The sequence below is a fragment of the Schistocerca serialis genome, chromosome 2, assembly GCF_023864345.2.
Source record: "Schistocerca serialis cubense isolate TAMUIC-IGC-003099 chromosome 2, iqSchSeri2.2, whole genome shotgun sequence".
Classification (NCBI taxonomy): Eukaryota; Metazoa; Arthropoda; class Insecta; order Orthoptera; family Acrididae; genus Schistocerca; species Schistocerca serialis.
The window spans coordinates 615089414-615107700 of record NC_064639.1 but is presented as its reverse complement, the minus strand read 5'-3'; the positions used below and the strand labels follow the sequence as shown (position 1 = coordinate 615107700).

The window sequence follows — 18287 nt, the reverse complement described above, 5'->3', positions numbered from 1 at the left end:
GACCTATGATAGGAAACCTGCCATTTTTATAATTACATACATACTCTACAAATCTCTGTGAAATGCTTGGCAGAGCTAACTTTCCATTATCCCATGTGCTATGGTTTCCTTCCGTTCCATTCATATATGAAGTGCAGAGTGAATGACTACTTAAATGCCTCTGTCATGCTGTAATTAATCTGAGCTTATCTTTGCAGTCCCAAAGAGAGAGAGGCATAGGAGGCTGTAATATTCAATTAGATTCTTCACTTCAAATTGGTTTTTGAAATGTAGGTAGGCTTTTGTGGATTAATTGTGCTTGGTCAGATTTCTCAGCATTTCCATGTCACTCTCCCATGAGTCAAATAAATTTATGGCTGTTCATGTTGCCCATCTTTGTATGTGTTTTACATCACTTGTTAGTTATATTTTATAAGCAATCTCCTTTGTAGACTAATTGCACATCCCAGTAGCCTATCAATGAATGTTAACTCTGCTGTATGCCTTACTCACAACTGAGCATATGTGATTTTTCCATTTTATATCACAACATATTCAGGCCGGTATTTGTATGAATTGATTGATTATAATTGCGGCTCATTCATACTGTAGTCATAGGATACTATGTTTTTGCATTTTGTGAAGTGCTCAGTTTTACATCATTATTTGAATGTAACTGGTTAATGCACTTTTATCATTCACAAAGTACTGACTCAATTTTTTTGTGTTCTTGATGTTCCAGAGCAATGAAGAACGATCTGCTGAAGAAGAAGCCCCAATAAAAGTAGAAGAATTTTTACTAGTGGAAGATATTGCATATGTGAAAATGGAAGATCCAGTAAGTTAATCACATATTTATTGTTAACCAGTTTTTTGAGAGGCAGCCAAGTTTACCTACATCCAGACCATGACAGGAAAATGATCTTATGAGACTCTCAAATACAATAGTTTTTCTTAGTTTCTCTCTGAATGGTATTCATAGATTGTGAAAAGTGCTATGTTTGACGATTGTGTGGTTTTTTCTTTTTGTAAATCATTTGTAATTTATATTTACAAAATTTTTGTTTACTTATAGACTCACAAAGTATTGCAGAGAAGTAACTAGTTTCACCCAATATTGGCCTGCTTCTCATGATGATGAGAAGCAATGATATACTTCAGTGTTAAATCTAGTTTACCAGAAATGAACTGCTGCTCTTCATCACGACAGCTCCTACTTTAGAGCCAAGACTGAATGCCTCTTCAATCCTTGTCAAACTACACCTTTAAGTAGGTAGATACCAATATATGCACTGATGTGCCAAAGAAACTGGTATAGGCATGTCTGTTCAAATACAGAGACATGTAAACAGGCAGAAAATGGTGCTGCGGTAGGCAATGCCTATATAAGACAAGTGTCTGGCGCAGTTGTTAGATTGGTTGCTGCTGCTACAGTGTACCCTTATGGCTGCACAACACAAAGCTTTATGCCTCACCTGGACCTGTCAACACCGACATTGGACTGTTGATGACTGTAACATATAGCCTGGTTGGACGAGTGTCATTTCAAATTGTATTGAGTGGATGGACATGTATGGGTATGGAGACAACCTCATGAATCCATGGACACTGTGTGTCAGCAGGGGACGTTCAAGCTGGTGGAGGCTTAGTAATGGTGTGGGGTGTGTGCAGTTGGAGTGATATGGGACCCCTGATATGTGTAGATATGGTCTGTCTGACGATATGTCTGACAGGTGACATGTATGTGAGCATCCTGTCTGATCACCTGCATCCATTCATGTCCATTGTGCAATCCGACAGACTTGGGCAATTCCAGTAGGATAGTGTGACACCTCACACATCCAGAATTGCTACACAGTGGCTCCAGAAGCACTCGTCTTGAGTTTATACACTTCCGCTGGCCACCAAACTTCCCAGACATGAACACTGTTGAGCATATCTGGGCTGCCTTGCAACATGTTGTTCGAAAGAGATCTCCACCCCCTCGTACTCCTACAGATTTATGAACTGCTGTGCAGGATTCCTGGTGTCAGTTCCCTCCAGCACTACTTCAGACATTAGTTGAGTCCATGCCACATGATCCATGCACGAGTAAAACTACTACCAGCAGGGAATGATCCTATCAGAGCATAAAAAAGGTGAATATGCGGCTGCTTAAAAGATGCAAACTGAATAGTGGAGTACCAGCTGTCATTCAGCAAAAGTAATTTTACACCTCAGACTGGATTTTACATGTACAAAAATTCTGCAGGTGGCTCAATACTACAACATGGGGTACCCAGAACTCTTCTGATGGAGACACTTCACAGCATATTTGACCAGGCTATGCCAGTTTATAAAATATGTTTTCACCTCATACTGGATTTCAAATCTGTATTTTATGTTTACAAGTAGGACACCTTTGAACCTTTGTATCTCAGAAATGGTAAATTAGCAACAAAATTGAAAGTTTATTCAAGATCTTGATGTAAGGAATATATCGTAAAAATTTCAGCCATTTACTGTGCATAGCTATCTTGGAATCCATGGCCCAGTTGTGGTACCCAAAAACCATGTTATGAAAACTGGAAGGTGGCACTTCTAGATAAGTGCGTAGAGAATGTACTGTTAAAATTTGAGCAATTAGCTGCAGTTACTTACTTAGATATCTGCTGCTGATGGTGAAAACATTGTGAAAAACCTTTTTTTCAGATTTTCCCAAGAACTCCTCACGAACTAAAGGTGGCTCCATAAGCTCCTTAAGGTGCCCCATAGACCACATCTAATGCAAAAAGAACCAACTGATTTGCTCAATTGGCCTAAGCTGAAAGATGTCTGTAATATTGAAACTTAGACCTTGCAATGTAGGATAATTACAATAAGATGATTCTTCTGTTGCATATACAAATGGTGTGTAACCCAAGGGCTATAAAAACACTTGATTCTACCTTTCATTCACCAATAGCACACAAAGTTTAAACCCTGAAAAAATCCCATTTTTATGTGTGGCATACTGGAACATATTGGTAGTGCATGCTGTTGCTTGTGTACCATGTACTACATGACCTGAAGATGGGTGAAGTGGTACTTATTGTAAGGTGTTAAGGTGTAGTACTGAATTGTACTTCTGTTTCTTATCATGATCTGAAGACAGCCAATACCAAATGAAACTGCTTATTTCTGTGAGTATTTTGGGTTTGTGCCAATAAATTAATATCTTAAGTTTTTTCTCGCTTATTGCAAAGATGACATTTTCCAATGTTCAGTTGTATTCATATGCACAGCAAGTGAATTATATTCAGGAATTCTGTAAATTTACTATCTTTGTTGATTTTTCCTTCTCCTTGTTTGTAAATCTCTTTCATTCCACTGTTTTCATACACCTATCTCGCTGTCATACAGATTAATTTGTTCTATTAGTACTTATGTTGTAAGATGAACTACTAAATTATTTAAAATTTAGCAGTTCATAGGCACATACAAAATGAATGCACAAACAACTGCTCCATTGCTAAAGGAATCGTCAGTTTTATTGCTATTGCACCCTGTAACCTAAGCCCAGATTGACAATTTCAGTGCTCTGTTGAGAAATATGTTAACTATTTCAGTAATTGTAGGCTTACCTACTTGAATTTCTTTTGCAACTTCACTCCACAAACTATCTTAATTTCTCTCTAATGAACTCTGAAATTATTCTTTAATAAAGATCAAGGAACTGTGACATCTAATTCAAATTGTTGTTCCCATCTTCTTCACAAAGACTATAATTTCCTTCTGTTCTGATGAACACACACACACACACACACACACAGAGAGAGAGAGACAGAGAGAGAGAGAGAGAGAGAGAGAGAGAGAGAGCACTGGATGACCGCTACCTGCAGATTATGGCTCGGAGGAACCCTGACAGCAACACCACCATGTCAAATAATGCTTTTCGTGCAGGCACAGGATGTCATGTTATGTCTCAAACTGTGCGCAATAGGCTGCTTGATGCTCAGTTTCACTCCCAACGTTCATGGCAATGTCCGTCTTTGAAACCATGACACCATGCAGCGTGGTACAGGTGGGCCCAACAACATGCCAAATGGACTGCTCAGAATTGGCATCACATCCTCTTCACCGATGAGTGTTGCATATGCCTTCAACCAGATAGTTGTCAGAGACGTATATGGAGGCAACCCGGTCAGGCTGAAGGCCTTAGACACACTGTCCAGCGAGTGCAGCAAGGTGGAGGTTCCCTGATGTTGTGGGGTGGCATTATGTGGGGTCGACGTACGCAGCTGGTGGTCATGGAAGGCGCCGTAATGGCTGTACGCTACATGAATGCCATCCTGAAACCGATAGTGCAACCATATCGGCAGCATATTGGTGAGGTATTCATCTTCATGGATGACAATTTGCACCCCCATCGTGCACATTTTGTGAATGACTTCCTTCAGGGTAGTGACATTGCTTTACTAGAGTGGCCAGCATGTTCTCCAGACATGAACCCTATTGAACATGCCTGGGATAGATTGAAAAGGGCTGTTTATGGACAATGTGACCCACCAACCACTCTGAGGGATCTGTGGCGAATCACTGTTGAGGAGTGGGACAGTCTGAATCAACAGTGCCTTGATGAACTTGTCGATAGTATGCCATGACGAATACAGGCATGCATCAATGCAAGAGGACATGCTACTGGGTATTAGAGGTACCGGTGTATACAGCAGTCTGGACTACCACCTCTGAAGGTTTCGCTGTATAGTGGTACAACATGCAAGGACAATAAAAAGGGCAGAAATGATTTTTATGTTGCTCTCTATTCCAACTTTCTGTATGGGTTCCAGAACTCTTGGAATCAAGGTGATGCAAAACTTTTTTTGATGTGTGTATATTGTTAGACAAGCTTGCCCATATTTAGTTACTTCCAATTTTATACTATTTTACCTTAATTTTTTGTGTAAAGTCTTTTTAAAGAGTTTCTCTAAAACTACTTGCTCTGTTTTGTCTTTGGTAAATTTCTCTTTGCTCTCATTATAGGCAGTTTATGATACCAGTTTCAGTAATAAGAACCATAGGAAAGTAAGACTTCTTTGTTCATCTCTGTTACTCTTTCAAAGTTTAACTTGTAACTATCTTTTTCTATGCCACAGTGGAAAGTATTTGCGAGTATGAGAATATTTTATTTGAGAAATTGTGTATTTTACGGTAAGTAATACTGCTTCCAGCTTTGTGATCTGTTCTGAAAATATTCATAGGCAGATTTCATTAAGCAAATATAAACTGAATCAAGGAGATCAGTCACCCAACTTTCTTGGTTTAGTTTTATTCTCAAATTCACTGATTCCCTACCCAATCTTCATTCCATTGTCTCCTTTTTACACTTTTCAGACTTCTGTGTTATCCTCTGTTTCAGGGCCATCTTTTCCTCTTGGATAAGTATAATTGTGATGTTTCATATTTACCTGTAATTTATTTTGTTTTTCATCGGTAGAAAATGCAGGAAGTGTTTTTATCTAGTCAAATCTTTTGTTCTATTGCTTATACTAAATTTTTCAATGTTTTTTCCCCTCCTTTAATACCCAATTATTACATATTGTCATCTTTATTTCAACACTCTATTTCCTGTGACTTTGCATCACTTCAGGATGTCATTAAATCCCAGAAAGAAGATAGCTTTTATCGCTGTATTTCGTGAAATCCAGTGATGACTCTAGGATGTTTCGTTGTAAAAAGGTGTTAGTATTACACCGTGCAATATGTTTTGCTAGTATACTGTGATCTACGAAAATCTCATAAATTTGTGGTTTTTATCTTTGTTGGCAGAGTCCTGAATTGTTTCCTTTGTTTCTGAACTAGTACATTTGCGTTTGTTTTCTTTAGTGCATACTGGCTTTCTGGCGCCAGACTGCAGAAGCCATGGAGAACACAAAGACAGACAGTGAAGATCTGGAACTAAATTCTGGGCCAGATGAGTGGGACATGCACTGGAAAGATTATAGGTTAGTATCTATGGTGTGTGAAACCATGCTACTTCAATAATGAGCATAATAAAAGCTGTCATATTGCCTGGAATATGATAGATCAAGATTTTAAAAATCGTAGATAAAGAAAAAAAAACGTGTTGCATCTCACTTTACAGTGGAGTTAATGAAATAAATTTGTTCCTCAAATATTGAAAACATGCATCTAGGAACTATATTCTTCTGCAAATAAATGGTGTCTAATTTACAATGCTGAGTGAAGGCTGTAAAGAGGGAAATTTTTTCCAAAGGAAATAGAAAGATGAGTGATGTAAAAAACTCTCCCATGAAAACGAGTAAAGAAGGTGAAATGTTACAGGGTGTAACAATTAATTGCAAATACACATCTTTGTTTCTTGCCAACCTCTGCTGATGCTGTAATGGCTGCAGAAGAATTTTTGAGTATCTGCTCCACCAAAATTTGCTGTAACTTCCTGAGTTGTTGACAGTGTAGCTAATGATTTGTTAGTATCAAGATAGATTTCAAGAAATTCAGGTTCAAAATGGTTTAAATGGCTCTGAGCACTATGGGACTCAACATCTTAGGTCATAAGTCCCCCTAGAACTTAGAACTACTTAAACCTAACTAACCTAAGGACATCACACAAACCCATGCCCGAGGCAGGATTCGAATCTGCGACCGTAGCAGTCCCGCGGTTCCGGACTGAAGCGCCAGAACCGCACGGCCACCGCGGCCGGCAGAAATTCAGGTTGACACTATGTTTCTCTTGCAGAATTACATGTTACTGTGTAATACAGTTACAAAAATTGTAACAAAACTATCTCACAAAAACTCACATAAAACTGAGACCCTGATGGTTGATTGGTCACTCCTTTTATATTATTTTAACAATTGCTGGTTACAATACCCAATGTTAGAAACAGAAAATTTATGATTACAATCAAAAACATGCTGGGGTATACACACTGACATTACAGAATTATATGTTAGTTTGCTCCTCTCACATTGCAACATGAAGTTTTACATGGCTTTTTGCTTTTAGTTTTGAAAATCATAAAATATGTTGAATAACAATGCTTTTTATAAAGTAGCTTATATCATGAAGATCATTAGTTGGAAAATGTTCCTAACATCTACATGCATTAATTGCATAGATACTGATGAGAAGTTAGTTTCACATCTTCTGAAAGGTATTGTGGAAATGAAAAACGAGAATTGTTTGTGATTTATGATCAAGTGATTAATAACATTCAAACCAGTGCATGGGTTTATATATGTTTGCTTAAGTCAAAATGAAATTAATGACAGAATTTGGGTCAGTATAATAAACAGAGTTCTATAATGACCAGATAAATCAAATAATATCGTTACAAAATTTATATAAGCCTGTAAATGTGGCAACCTAACATCCGAGGTCAACACTTCATGTCACACGTATCCTAACGACCATGTAGTAGTAGGTTTCAAGGGGAATAGAGTAGGATGTAGGAGACTAAGGAAAAACCAAAGAAGGAAAAATATAGAGCTTTAAAAATATAAAGAGAGTAAGAACATGAAACTGATGAACAGTTGTATGAGAAAAGACAACCAGTCACTACACAGAGGAAGCATTGGGATGTGTGTAGACACATAAACAAGGAATTGAACATTACAACTCAGTTTTTGTATACTCATTTTTCAGAGTAGATACATGCAGCACACAGACACCCTTCCCCAGCTAAATAAAATCCTGCAGTGATACAATATTAAAGTGTAACAAAAACTAAAGAGTGCCAATCATTCACATATAGATGAATAAATGTGTGATTCATAGGTAGACTATATAGGCCAGACAATTACACTAACTTTCACTCTTTTTTTTTAGGCCTAGTATTTGCATGTATTAATACACTAAATTACTCCCAACCCAGTCACCCTTATGTTTTTCTCTTGAACCATTTGTAAGTGGAACAGGAAAGGCAATGGCTAACAAAGGTACATGATACCCTGCACCATGCACTGTATGGTGCCTTGAAGAGTATGTACGAGGCTTCTATTTTCAAAACTGGACATGTCTATTCAATCTGAAGTTATAAAAAGCTTGAAAATGGTATAGAACTGATAACATGTGAGATTTCCATTCCACACTACTGGCTTTTCTACTTGGTAAAGGACTGTAAATGGGGAACTGTCTCGAAGATTTTCAATTTAGGCATTTTCTACATTTCGTATACTGATTTACTGTATTAGTAAACACATATTGGTGAGAAAAAAGAGGAATTAAACCATTATGGCACATATAAAATGATACAGTTCTTGAACATACATCATCTCACAATAATAGTGATCACATAGAGAGTCCAGTTTCATGGCAGTTACTTTCACCAAAGTCTGATTCATCAGCACCATGAGAATTAATTATGAGATTTTTATAAAAACGATGTAATGTGTCTAGTTTTTGTCAGTTTTGACCAAATTTTTTCTGCAATAGCTTATCCACATCCACAATCTGCTCTCTCATTTTATTTCTGGCCATGGGCAAGACAGCATGATTTACTATGTTATGTCTTTTCTCTTTCATTGCAATTATGTGCTCCACTCTAACATTACTTCTGTATAACTGCTTCCCCTCAATGTGAATATTGTTTTCCCTTATCCTCTGCATTGGTTTTATAACAGTCTTTTCTTTCAGCTTTCCAGTCAATTCCAATCATGCCGTATAATCTTCACAGTTCTATGGTTGGAGAACATATTCATTATGGTACTCAGGTGGTTGAAGAATGGTATCCATTCTCTTGCCATTCCTTCTTTGTTTGTCCAAAAACTCTGTCAGGAGAAGAGATTGAGTGGGCATTTACAGGAAAGGAAATCACAGTACCCTTAAGAAGAACAGTGCAAAGCCATTTTGACAATGTTGTCACCAAGGTTAAATTTTTATTGTGACCTGGACATCCATCAGTGAAATGTCATTAAATTTACCCCTCGCCGAATGAGTGTTTGCATTTGATTGCAAATAGAAGACATCATTTTATTAGACGTTTTAGGACATTGCTTCTTTGTCCAAGTATGCAAAGATACTTCAGATTTAGGTGTAGCACTCTTTGAACTGCTAATATCAATTGTGAAATTGTATAGTTGATTGAAATAATTCGCTGTCTGATCTGGAAGTGTAGGTAACACCTCTCTCTCTCTCTCTCTCTTTTTTCCTCCAGTCAAATGATGTGATAATGTCATCCTTCTCCTCCTGAAGAAGTGCATAGAACGCATGATACTGGAGTTGATGGATTCTCTTCTCTGTAATCAGATTTCTCTCTTGCAATAGCTTTCTCATTTTCTATATTAGTGGTAAGCTGAATACATTTTGAGCAAGCATCTGTTGCTGGCCATCTGAAACAAATATTGCATTTTGTGATGAAAACCTTTTGAAAGTAACTTTCCTTGGCTTGAGGTTCTAGAGTCACTGAAGTATTGAACATGCACCACAGAGTTTTGGTACTGATATTAGACAACAGGTACATGTATTCAGATTTACTTTGACAATAGTGTGGTTCTATTCCTTTTAACTTCTGTATAAACATTTGCTATTTGCAGTGCTTATACAGGGTGTTACAAAAAGGTGCCGCCAAACTTTCAGGAAACATTCCTCACACACAAATAAAGAAAAGACGTTATGTGGACATGTGTCCGGAAACGCTTAATTTCCATGTTAGAGCTCATTTTAGTTTCGTCAGTTACGTATGAGGCTTCATTCCAATGTGATCAAATTGTAAATTTTCACAATCAACATGTGTGGGCTGACGAGAATCCGCACGCAACTGTGCAATCATGTCATCAACACAGATTTTCTGTGAACGTTTGGGCAGGCATTGTTGATGATGTCTTGATTGGGCCCCATGTTCTTCCACCTATGCTCAATGGAGCACGTTATCATGATTTCATACGGGATACTCTACTTGTGCTGCTAGAACATGTGTCTTTACAAGTACGACACAACATGTGGTTCATGCACGATGGAGCTCCTGCACATTTCAGTCGAAGTGTTCGTACGCTTCTCAACAACAGATTCGGTGACCGATGGATTGGTAGAGGCGGACCAATTTCATGGCCTCCACGCTCTCCTGACCTCAACCCTCTTGACTTTCATTTATGGGGGCATTTGAAAGCTCTTGCCTACACAACCCTGGTAGAAATGTAGACTCTTCGTGCTCGTATTGTGGACAGCTCTGATACAATACGCCATTCTCCAGGGCTGCATCATCGCATAAGGGATTCCATGCGACGGAGGGTCGATGCATGTATCCTCGCTAACGGAGGACATTTTGAACATTTCCTGTAACAAAGTGTTTGAAGTCACACTGGTACGTTCTGTTGCTGTGTGTTTCCATTCCATGATTAATGTGATTTGAAGAGAAGTAATAAAATGAGCTCTGACATGGAAAGTAAACGTTTCCGGACACATGTCCACATAACATATTTTCTTTCTTTGTGTGTGAGGAATGTTTCCTGATAGTTTGGCCGTACCTTTTTGTAACATCCTCTAGTTGTGGGTAATGATCTCCCCCCCTCCCATTTCTTTCACATTTGGCAGAGCCATTCTTTTTACTTTGGTCGAGCACCCCAGTCTTTGTTATGGCAAGTATTCTGAGAAAAGCTTCTTTACATACACAGATGCTTGTAACATGCACATTTGTCATAGTGTATTTAACAATTTCACATTTGGGCCTTTTTGAACTGGTAGGAGATGAACAATATTTGGGAAAGAAGGCATTCTTTGTGACTTTGCACTTGATACATAAAACATTGCATGGAATCCAGCCCTTTCCTTGGAAGTTAGTCTTTTTTCGCCATGTATCTGTAATGTGAAAGACAGTTATAGGATTATGAATACAAACAACAGTGCAACTGATAGCTGTTTGAGGCACAAGCACACCAACCAGCCTTTTGAGTGCAGCACTTTGTTAAAAAAAAAAAAAAATGCGTTATTACTACAAGATTTTCAGCTACACATATTGAGAAGGTAAAATTACACAACACATGTCTGTGATATGAAAAATACACTACCTCAGAATGCCGTTCATTTGTAGTAATTAATAACTCACAAACTGTTATTTCTTAAATCAACAACCCATTACCTACCATTTTTCCTTCTCTTCTGTATTTCCATTTCAGGGGATTCCATTGTTTCTTCTGTGGCCTGCTACATTCATCTACTTGCACAACTGTCTTCGGCGTTAAATCAGTAATTTCCTTGTGGTAATTAGATCAAATGCAATAGTTATTCCACACAAATCAACATACCTCTGATGCCAATAGCATGTTATATGAAAACAGCCAAACAGCCGCCGCTATGACACCTCTTATTGTCACATGGTTATGTGACAAAGTTTCTTATTGGTGTTGGTGGACTAGCCCACTAGCCCACTACTGTTTTGGAGGGCATGTCCAATTGTGACAAACAACTAATTCTACATCCTGTTTGGGGCATTTATTTCTGGTTTTGTGCCCCAGACTTACTTACTTGGGATGGAAGCACCCTTCCAACCAGTGTGGAAAACCACTAGCATCTCCAGTTTTGCAATTTGTGGACCTGTCTAGTTTTGAAAATAGATGCCTTGTATGCAGAGGATTTAGTATACGACGGTGATTTGGATTCCTTGCCCAGCCCAAGTGTCGATCGGGAGAACACAGAGATACTTGGGCTACTTATATAGCCACAGCTTGATCCCACACAAGGGACCATCACTGCAGCATGCAGCAAGCACGTCACGTGGAGGCGACCACTGATGTGTGTATATTGCTAAATACAGTGGCCCGGCTTTGCCAGTCAGTGTTCTGCCATACTTTGAAGCCTTTAGTTACACGCAATTGAACAGTAGAGTTTTGACTTATCTGATTTATGTGTGTGGTTTGGATTGCTCCCTGGACTGTTGTATATCCTGAAGATGGCAGTGCTTATGCTCTGGACTTGTTTTTGGTTAGCTGTTCACTTTGTAAACTCCGCGGTCATCGACCTCCATAACTGCCTGTTTTTTTTCCACCAGTTCCTGCCTTACTACTAGTGCAAGTGATCATGAACTGTGTTTTCTATCTATGCAGTGTAGGACTGAAAAGTGGTGATGAGAACTTTCTCACTGTGCAACTATTCCGTGGAAGCATAGACCCAAAATTTCTAATGTTGTGGCAGTGCCAGTTGCAGCTCCAGCAGCAGTAACAACAACTGCAACAGCAAGAAAAAACAGTGGGACTTACAGGAGCAGCAACAAGTGCAGCAGCAAGAAAAACAATTGGAATTCCACCAGAAACAGTAGACATTGCTGTTACAACTGCTGCAAAACCAAAAACATTAGGCAGCTACAGTTTTCTCACCTCCCCTTCCACTATTCACTTGCTTTGACAAGTCACTTGAGAGTTGGGAGATCTGTTTATGTCATTTTGTTCTTCACTCACTGCAGGGCAAAGCAAGTAAGTGAGCCTGACCATCAATGTGTGCTCTTACTGTCTTTTAGTACTATATTGTAAAAAGTGGTGCAAGAACTATGCTCACTCTTGGACCCCAGTAGTTTGAGTTTTTATGTTGCTTGTGGTTTGTTGATTGATTGTTATGGTCACCATGACCTGCAAGGATTGGCACACAAATACAGTTTTTCCTGTAAAATGTGTGGCCCATCATATGTGGAATCATTAATCTGTGATGTTGTTTTACCAGGTGGTTATAATTAAACTGATGTTGTGAATGCTGCAGTGCAGGCTGCATACATCACAGGACACTGAAACATTGTAGATATGTTCATTAATCAGTGTGCTCACAAAGTATGCTGAAAAAATAATAGTTCCACTTTCTGCCACCAGGTGAAAATATGGTGCTGTAAGCAGTCAGAATGTGGTGTGGATGCAGGAAAAATGGAGGAATGATCAAACAAGTAATAACGGGGGTTCTGACATGTTTATTAGCACATGGCCACAAGTTACAACATGTGTCTTGTAGTAACACTGTTCACGTTTACTTCGCACTTCACCTAGCCTAGACTGGGACTGTGTCCTAGGCATGCCCAATGTTAACTGACTGGGCACGGCCCGTGCTGCCGGAGTTGTTGTTGTTGTTATGCCAGCAGAGGTCACATACGAATTCTCGTGTGCCCTCTGGTGGACGGGACTCTACTTGCGGGAACTACCGTCTGTGACGCGCCGTGCCGATGTGCGCCTCCCACGATGTTTCTGGTGGCTACTGCACTCCTCCTCCTTCGGGGGGTGAAGCCACTGTGATCCACTGCATCGGAAGGTGGAGCGTCAGGCAGGAGCGATGACCTCCACATCCATTGGAAGGCCGGAGTCGAGGGGATCTGCCAACCCTCGAGGCGGAACCTTCGAATACGGCTGGAAGTGACCCACACGAAGAGGCCCCCGTCGTCCCACAACCGGAGCCCGGGACAGAACGGGCGACAAGCTGTCGAACTCCGGACCCTGTTCCACCTCGGGAGGGGCAAGACCCAGTGGCGGGGACGATTGGGAAGGGACGACCATAGGTGAACCAGCCTCCTGAGTAACCGGGCCTGCAAGGGGGGCCGGGCCTCGCTGGGGCGTCTCGAACGATGGCGATGCCGGTGCTGGAGCTACTGGAGGCTGCCAAGGCTGAGAACCATCGCAGTGCGGCAGAGTTACAGCGGGGAGAGGCGGTAACGTCCCCTGCGAAACCAACACAGGTGCCGGCAATGGGGAAGCCGGTGTCTGAGAGGTCGGAGGGTGGGTGCCCGAACGTGGACGTAGCTGATTTTGGTGACGACGTACCACCCGGTCTCCCGCCTGCAGGGTATAGAGCCGGCGGCCATTTCGGCGCAGGACCACCACCGGTTTCCTACGTGGATTGCGACCAAACCCACGGGCCCAGACCGACATACCCAGTGGAAAGCCAGGTACTCCGTGTTGCGAAGACTGGCGAGGACCAGGCCAGAGGAGGTGCAGCAGAGTCCTAGGTTGACACCCATGGAGGAGCTCTGCGGGGCTGCGTTCTCCCATTGGTGTGGTCCGGTATGCCGTCAGGAAAAACGTCAATGCTTCCTCCGCAGGAAATTCGTGCACATACTTTTTCATCTGCGTCTTAAATGTGTGCAGCATGCGCTCAGCTTCCCCATTCGATTGTGCATGGAAGGGGGGAGAGCAAACGTGCCGAATACCGAAGCGCCTACAAAAATCCTGGAAGGTCTGCGAAATAAACTGCGGTCCATTGTCCGAGACCAGGGTGATTGGCAGACCTTCCACAGAAAAGGTTTTTGCTAGTGCCTGGATTGCAACTTCTGAAGTGGTTGAGGAGCAGCGAACCCCATATGGGAATCGGGAATAAGCATCAATGACAATGAGCCAAAAGCCATTGAGAAACGGGCCCGCAAATCGATCTGAACACGTTCCTATGCTTGGGTTGCCGGCGGCCATGAAGAGAATGCTGCCCTGGGAGATGCCTGTTGGCTCGCACACTGGGAAAAGGCGGCCACCAAGTGCTCAATTTCTCTGTCAATACCGGGCCAGTACACATGTCTGCGAGCCAAGGTTTTAGTACGGGAAACACCCCAGTGCCCCGCATGTAATAACGTGAGGACCTCCCTTCATAAACTTGCAGGAACAACCACGCGAGGAGCTGTATCATCGGTTGTCAGAAGGAGAACTCCTTCGAAGACCGAGAGGTGGTCTCGTAGAATAAAATAATTACGAAGAGGGTCCGAGGCCCGGCCTGGAGGGCGGGATGACCACCCCTGCTGAATGAGGCGAACTACTTGCCGAAGAACCGTGTCAGCTGCCGTTTCCCTGGCGACTCGAGAACTAGTGATTGGGAAGCCATCAACCACTTGGCGGGATGCCACATCCAAATGAAAACACATAATCTCCTCTCCATCGAACGTAGGATCCGGGCCCACTGGAAGATGGGAAAGAGCGTCGGCGTTGGCATGCTGTCCGGTAGGGCGAAAATGAATGTCATAATGGTACTTAGAGAGGAACAAGGCCCAGCGCTGTAGTCTGTGGGCCGCCCTATCCAGAATCTGAGAGGCGGGGCCAAATAACGATATTAACGGCTTATGGTCAGTGATTAACTGAAACTTCGTGCCATACAAGAAAGGGTGAAACTTGGTAACAGCGTAGACAATGGCCAAAGCCTCTTTTTCCACCTGTGAGTAATGGGCCTGCGCGGGACTAAGAGTTTTAGACGCAAACGCCAGTGGTTGCTCGGAACCATCTGCGTTGCGATGGGCCAGGACCGCCCCCACCCCATACTGCGAAGCATCTGTAGCCAGGACCAACAGCTTATGGGGATCAAAAGTAGCCAAACAAGGCCCTTCAACGAGGTGAACGCTCACTCGCATGCAGGCGACAAATCAAAAGGAACACCCTTGCGCAGAAGGCAGTACAGGGGGCGGTCAATGGTGGAAGCCCTGGGAATGAACCGGTGGTAATAGGCTATCTTGCCTAAAAAAGCTTGTAATTCTTTCAGCGAAGTGGGCCGAGGAAGGTCGACGATACCTTGGACCAAACTTCCTAGTGGCTGGATGCCGTGCCGAGAGATGGTGTAGTCAACATACTCAATGGACGGTTGGAAGAAGTTTGACTTATGCAGGTTGCAACGCAAGCCCACAGACCTGAATTTGAGAAAGAGGGTGCGAAGGTTGTGCAAGTGTTCCTTCGTACTGTGGCCTGTGACAATTATGTCATCCAGGTAATTAATACAATGAGGGATTGTCGACGTGACATTCTCAAGATAACGCTGGAATATCGCTGGGGCACTGGATATTCCGAAGGCCAACCGCTGGTATTGGTAAAGGCCAAACGGGGTGTTGACGACCGCCAGCCGTTTGGAGTCCTCATCAAGTGGTATCTGATGATAAGCCTCCGAAAGATTGATTTTCGAAAAATGTTGGCCTCCCGCCATGGCGGAGAACAATTCATCAGCACGAGGCAAAGGATAGGTGTCCACCACCAATTGGGAATTAATGGTGGCCTTGAAATCGCCACGAAGATGTAATTTTCCCGAGGGCTTCCTTACAATAACGAGGGGCGAAGCCCACTCACTAGAAGAAATGGGAAGAACGACTCCTAGGGCTGTCAGCCTGTCTAGCTCTTCCTTTACCTGAGGGCGGACAGCCAAGGGAATCTGCCTCGCGCGTAGAAAACGCGGGTGAGCAGACGCCTTCAACGTTAAGTGAGCTTCAAAATCTAAATCACGCCCCAGGCCCTCCTCAAAAATATCTGAAAAGTCGGAGATCAAAGATTCCAATGATTGATAGGGAACATCTTCGGAGACCAACTGTATGGTGTCAGCGATAGAAAAACCGAAAGCTTGAAAGGCATCCAGGCCAAAAAGGTTAGCGGAGCTCGCATCACTGACAACAATAAAAGTAATAGGCCGAGTAACTGATTTGTAAGTCACGTCGGTAGTGAATTGATCCAGTAGGGGAATGAACTGTTTACCATAACCGGGTAGACGCCGGTGAACTGGCGCCAGCGGGGGCGATCCAAGGTCGGAATAAGTTTGTGCATTCAACAACGAAACTGCCACACCCGTATCTACTTGCAGTTGTAACCGGCGCAACCAAACCGACACCTCGATAAAGAGTTTGCGTGCCAATGCGTCGGGAGCCTGGCCCGATGAAACTTCCTGAATGGCAACATCCATGTCCTCTGTACCTGCTTCCTTCGATTCTTTTGAGGCTGAGCGGCAAACTTTAGCAATGTGACCTTTATTATTACATTTGCGACAAACGGCCCAATGCTGGGGGCACTCTGACCGATCATGATGTATATAGCACGATGCACAGGACGGCAACAGGGGCCGGTGGCCGGAATTCTGTTTACACGCCGTGCGGGAGCGGCCATAACGGCTGGATTGTACCGCTCGCATGTTGTCCACCCCGGACACAGTGGACGCGGCCGCGCCGCCCTGAACCGCCACGACGTCGCACCACGCTTCCAGCTGTTGACTTGTGGCGTGAGAGACTTCATACGATTGAGCAATGGACAGGACTTCCTCGAGGGAAGGGTCTTCTAACTGCAGGGCCCGTTGCCGGACCTCCCTATCAGGGGCCGAATGAACAATGACGTCGCGTACCATAACGTGGGCATACGACTCTCGAGACTGCTCCGTGACAAAATGACACTTGCGACTAAGACCGTGCAGGGTAGCGGCACACGCCCGGTAAGACTGATGGTTCTTGCATTGATAGAACTCGACCCTAGCCGCCACAACATGCGTGCGGCGGCGATAATATGAAGACAGCAATGAACACAATGCGTCAAAAGACAAGGACGAGGGTTCCTGCCATGGGGCTAGCTGCCGCAAAACTTGATACAGCGAGGGAGATATCCAAGACAAGAAGAGAGCACGACATACCTCCGCATCGGCAACATGAAACGCCTGGATATGCTGCCGAAGGCGATGTTCATATGCGTCCCAATCCTCCGCTGTCTCGTCATATGGGGGAAAGGGAGGAGGGAACGGCGCTGGAGCAGACGGCGTGGAGAGCAACGCCGGAAGCACTTGTTTCATGGTGGCCATGAGCTCCGTCTGCTGCTCAACCAAAACCCCCACTAAATCCTCCATGCTGTGGAGAAGCTGCGAAACCGGAACAATGACGCAACACGCGAAAGAACGACCCTACTCGTCGCCAATTGTGTAGTAACACTGTTCATGTTTACGTCGCACTTCACTTAGCGTAGACCGGGACTGTGTCCTAGGCATGCCCGATGTTAACTGACTGGGCACGGCCCGTGCTGCCGGAGTTGTTGTTGTTGTTATGCCGGCAGAGGTCGCGTACGAATTCTCGTGTGCCCTCTGGTGGACAGGACTCTACTTGCGGCAACTACTGTCTGTGACACACCGTGCCAATGTGCGCCTCCCGCGATCTTTCTGGTGTCTACTGCATGTCTAGTGTGGTCTCCCGACTCACCAACATGCTGCATCACTAATACGTAATGGTCAACAGTTGCATGTAGCGTGTCCAGTGTAATGAGAGTGATATGTTGTCATATGCTATGCTTTATGTCAGGTAGAGTTCGAGCCTGACGGACATGATCTTGCAGATTCTCCACAACCAGAAGACAAGCTGATTTAGGCTGAGCTGTCTAGAAGACCAGACATCTTGAAATTGCCTAGAGATGATGAGGTCATTATGCAAGGTTTCTTGAAGCAAATATTTCGCCTGGGAAGCGAGATGTGGTCTCAGCCCATCTTTCATGAAAACAGTGTTGTGGACACAGTTACATTCTTGCAAAGCTGCAATCACATATTACACAAGGAGTTTCTTATAACATACAGATGTCACTGTACACTTATCAGGTCCACGAGCTGTCACCGAAGAATGATGGAGAAGGAGGCTGTGAAATCACACCACATCGTCACATAA

At 43.0% G+C, this 18287-nt stretch overlaps 1 protein-coding gene across 3 annotated transcripts in view; it reads left to right on the top strand.

The window, feature by feature from the left end:
- The window catches only part of LOC126457664 (RB-associated KRAB zinc finger protein-like), a 116260-nt gene that overhangs the window by 53026 nt on the left and 44947 nt on the right, over nt 1-18287 (top strand). For all 3 annotated transcript variants that reach the window (XM_050094155.1, XM_050094156.1, XM_050094157.1), the window contains 2 exons: nt 722-817; nt 5824-5942. In XM_050094155.1, coding sequence (XP_049950112.1) covers nt 722-817; nt 5824-5942 — 215 coding nt within the window. The remainder of the gene's footprint in view (nt 1-721; nt 818-5823; nt 5943-18287) is intronic.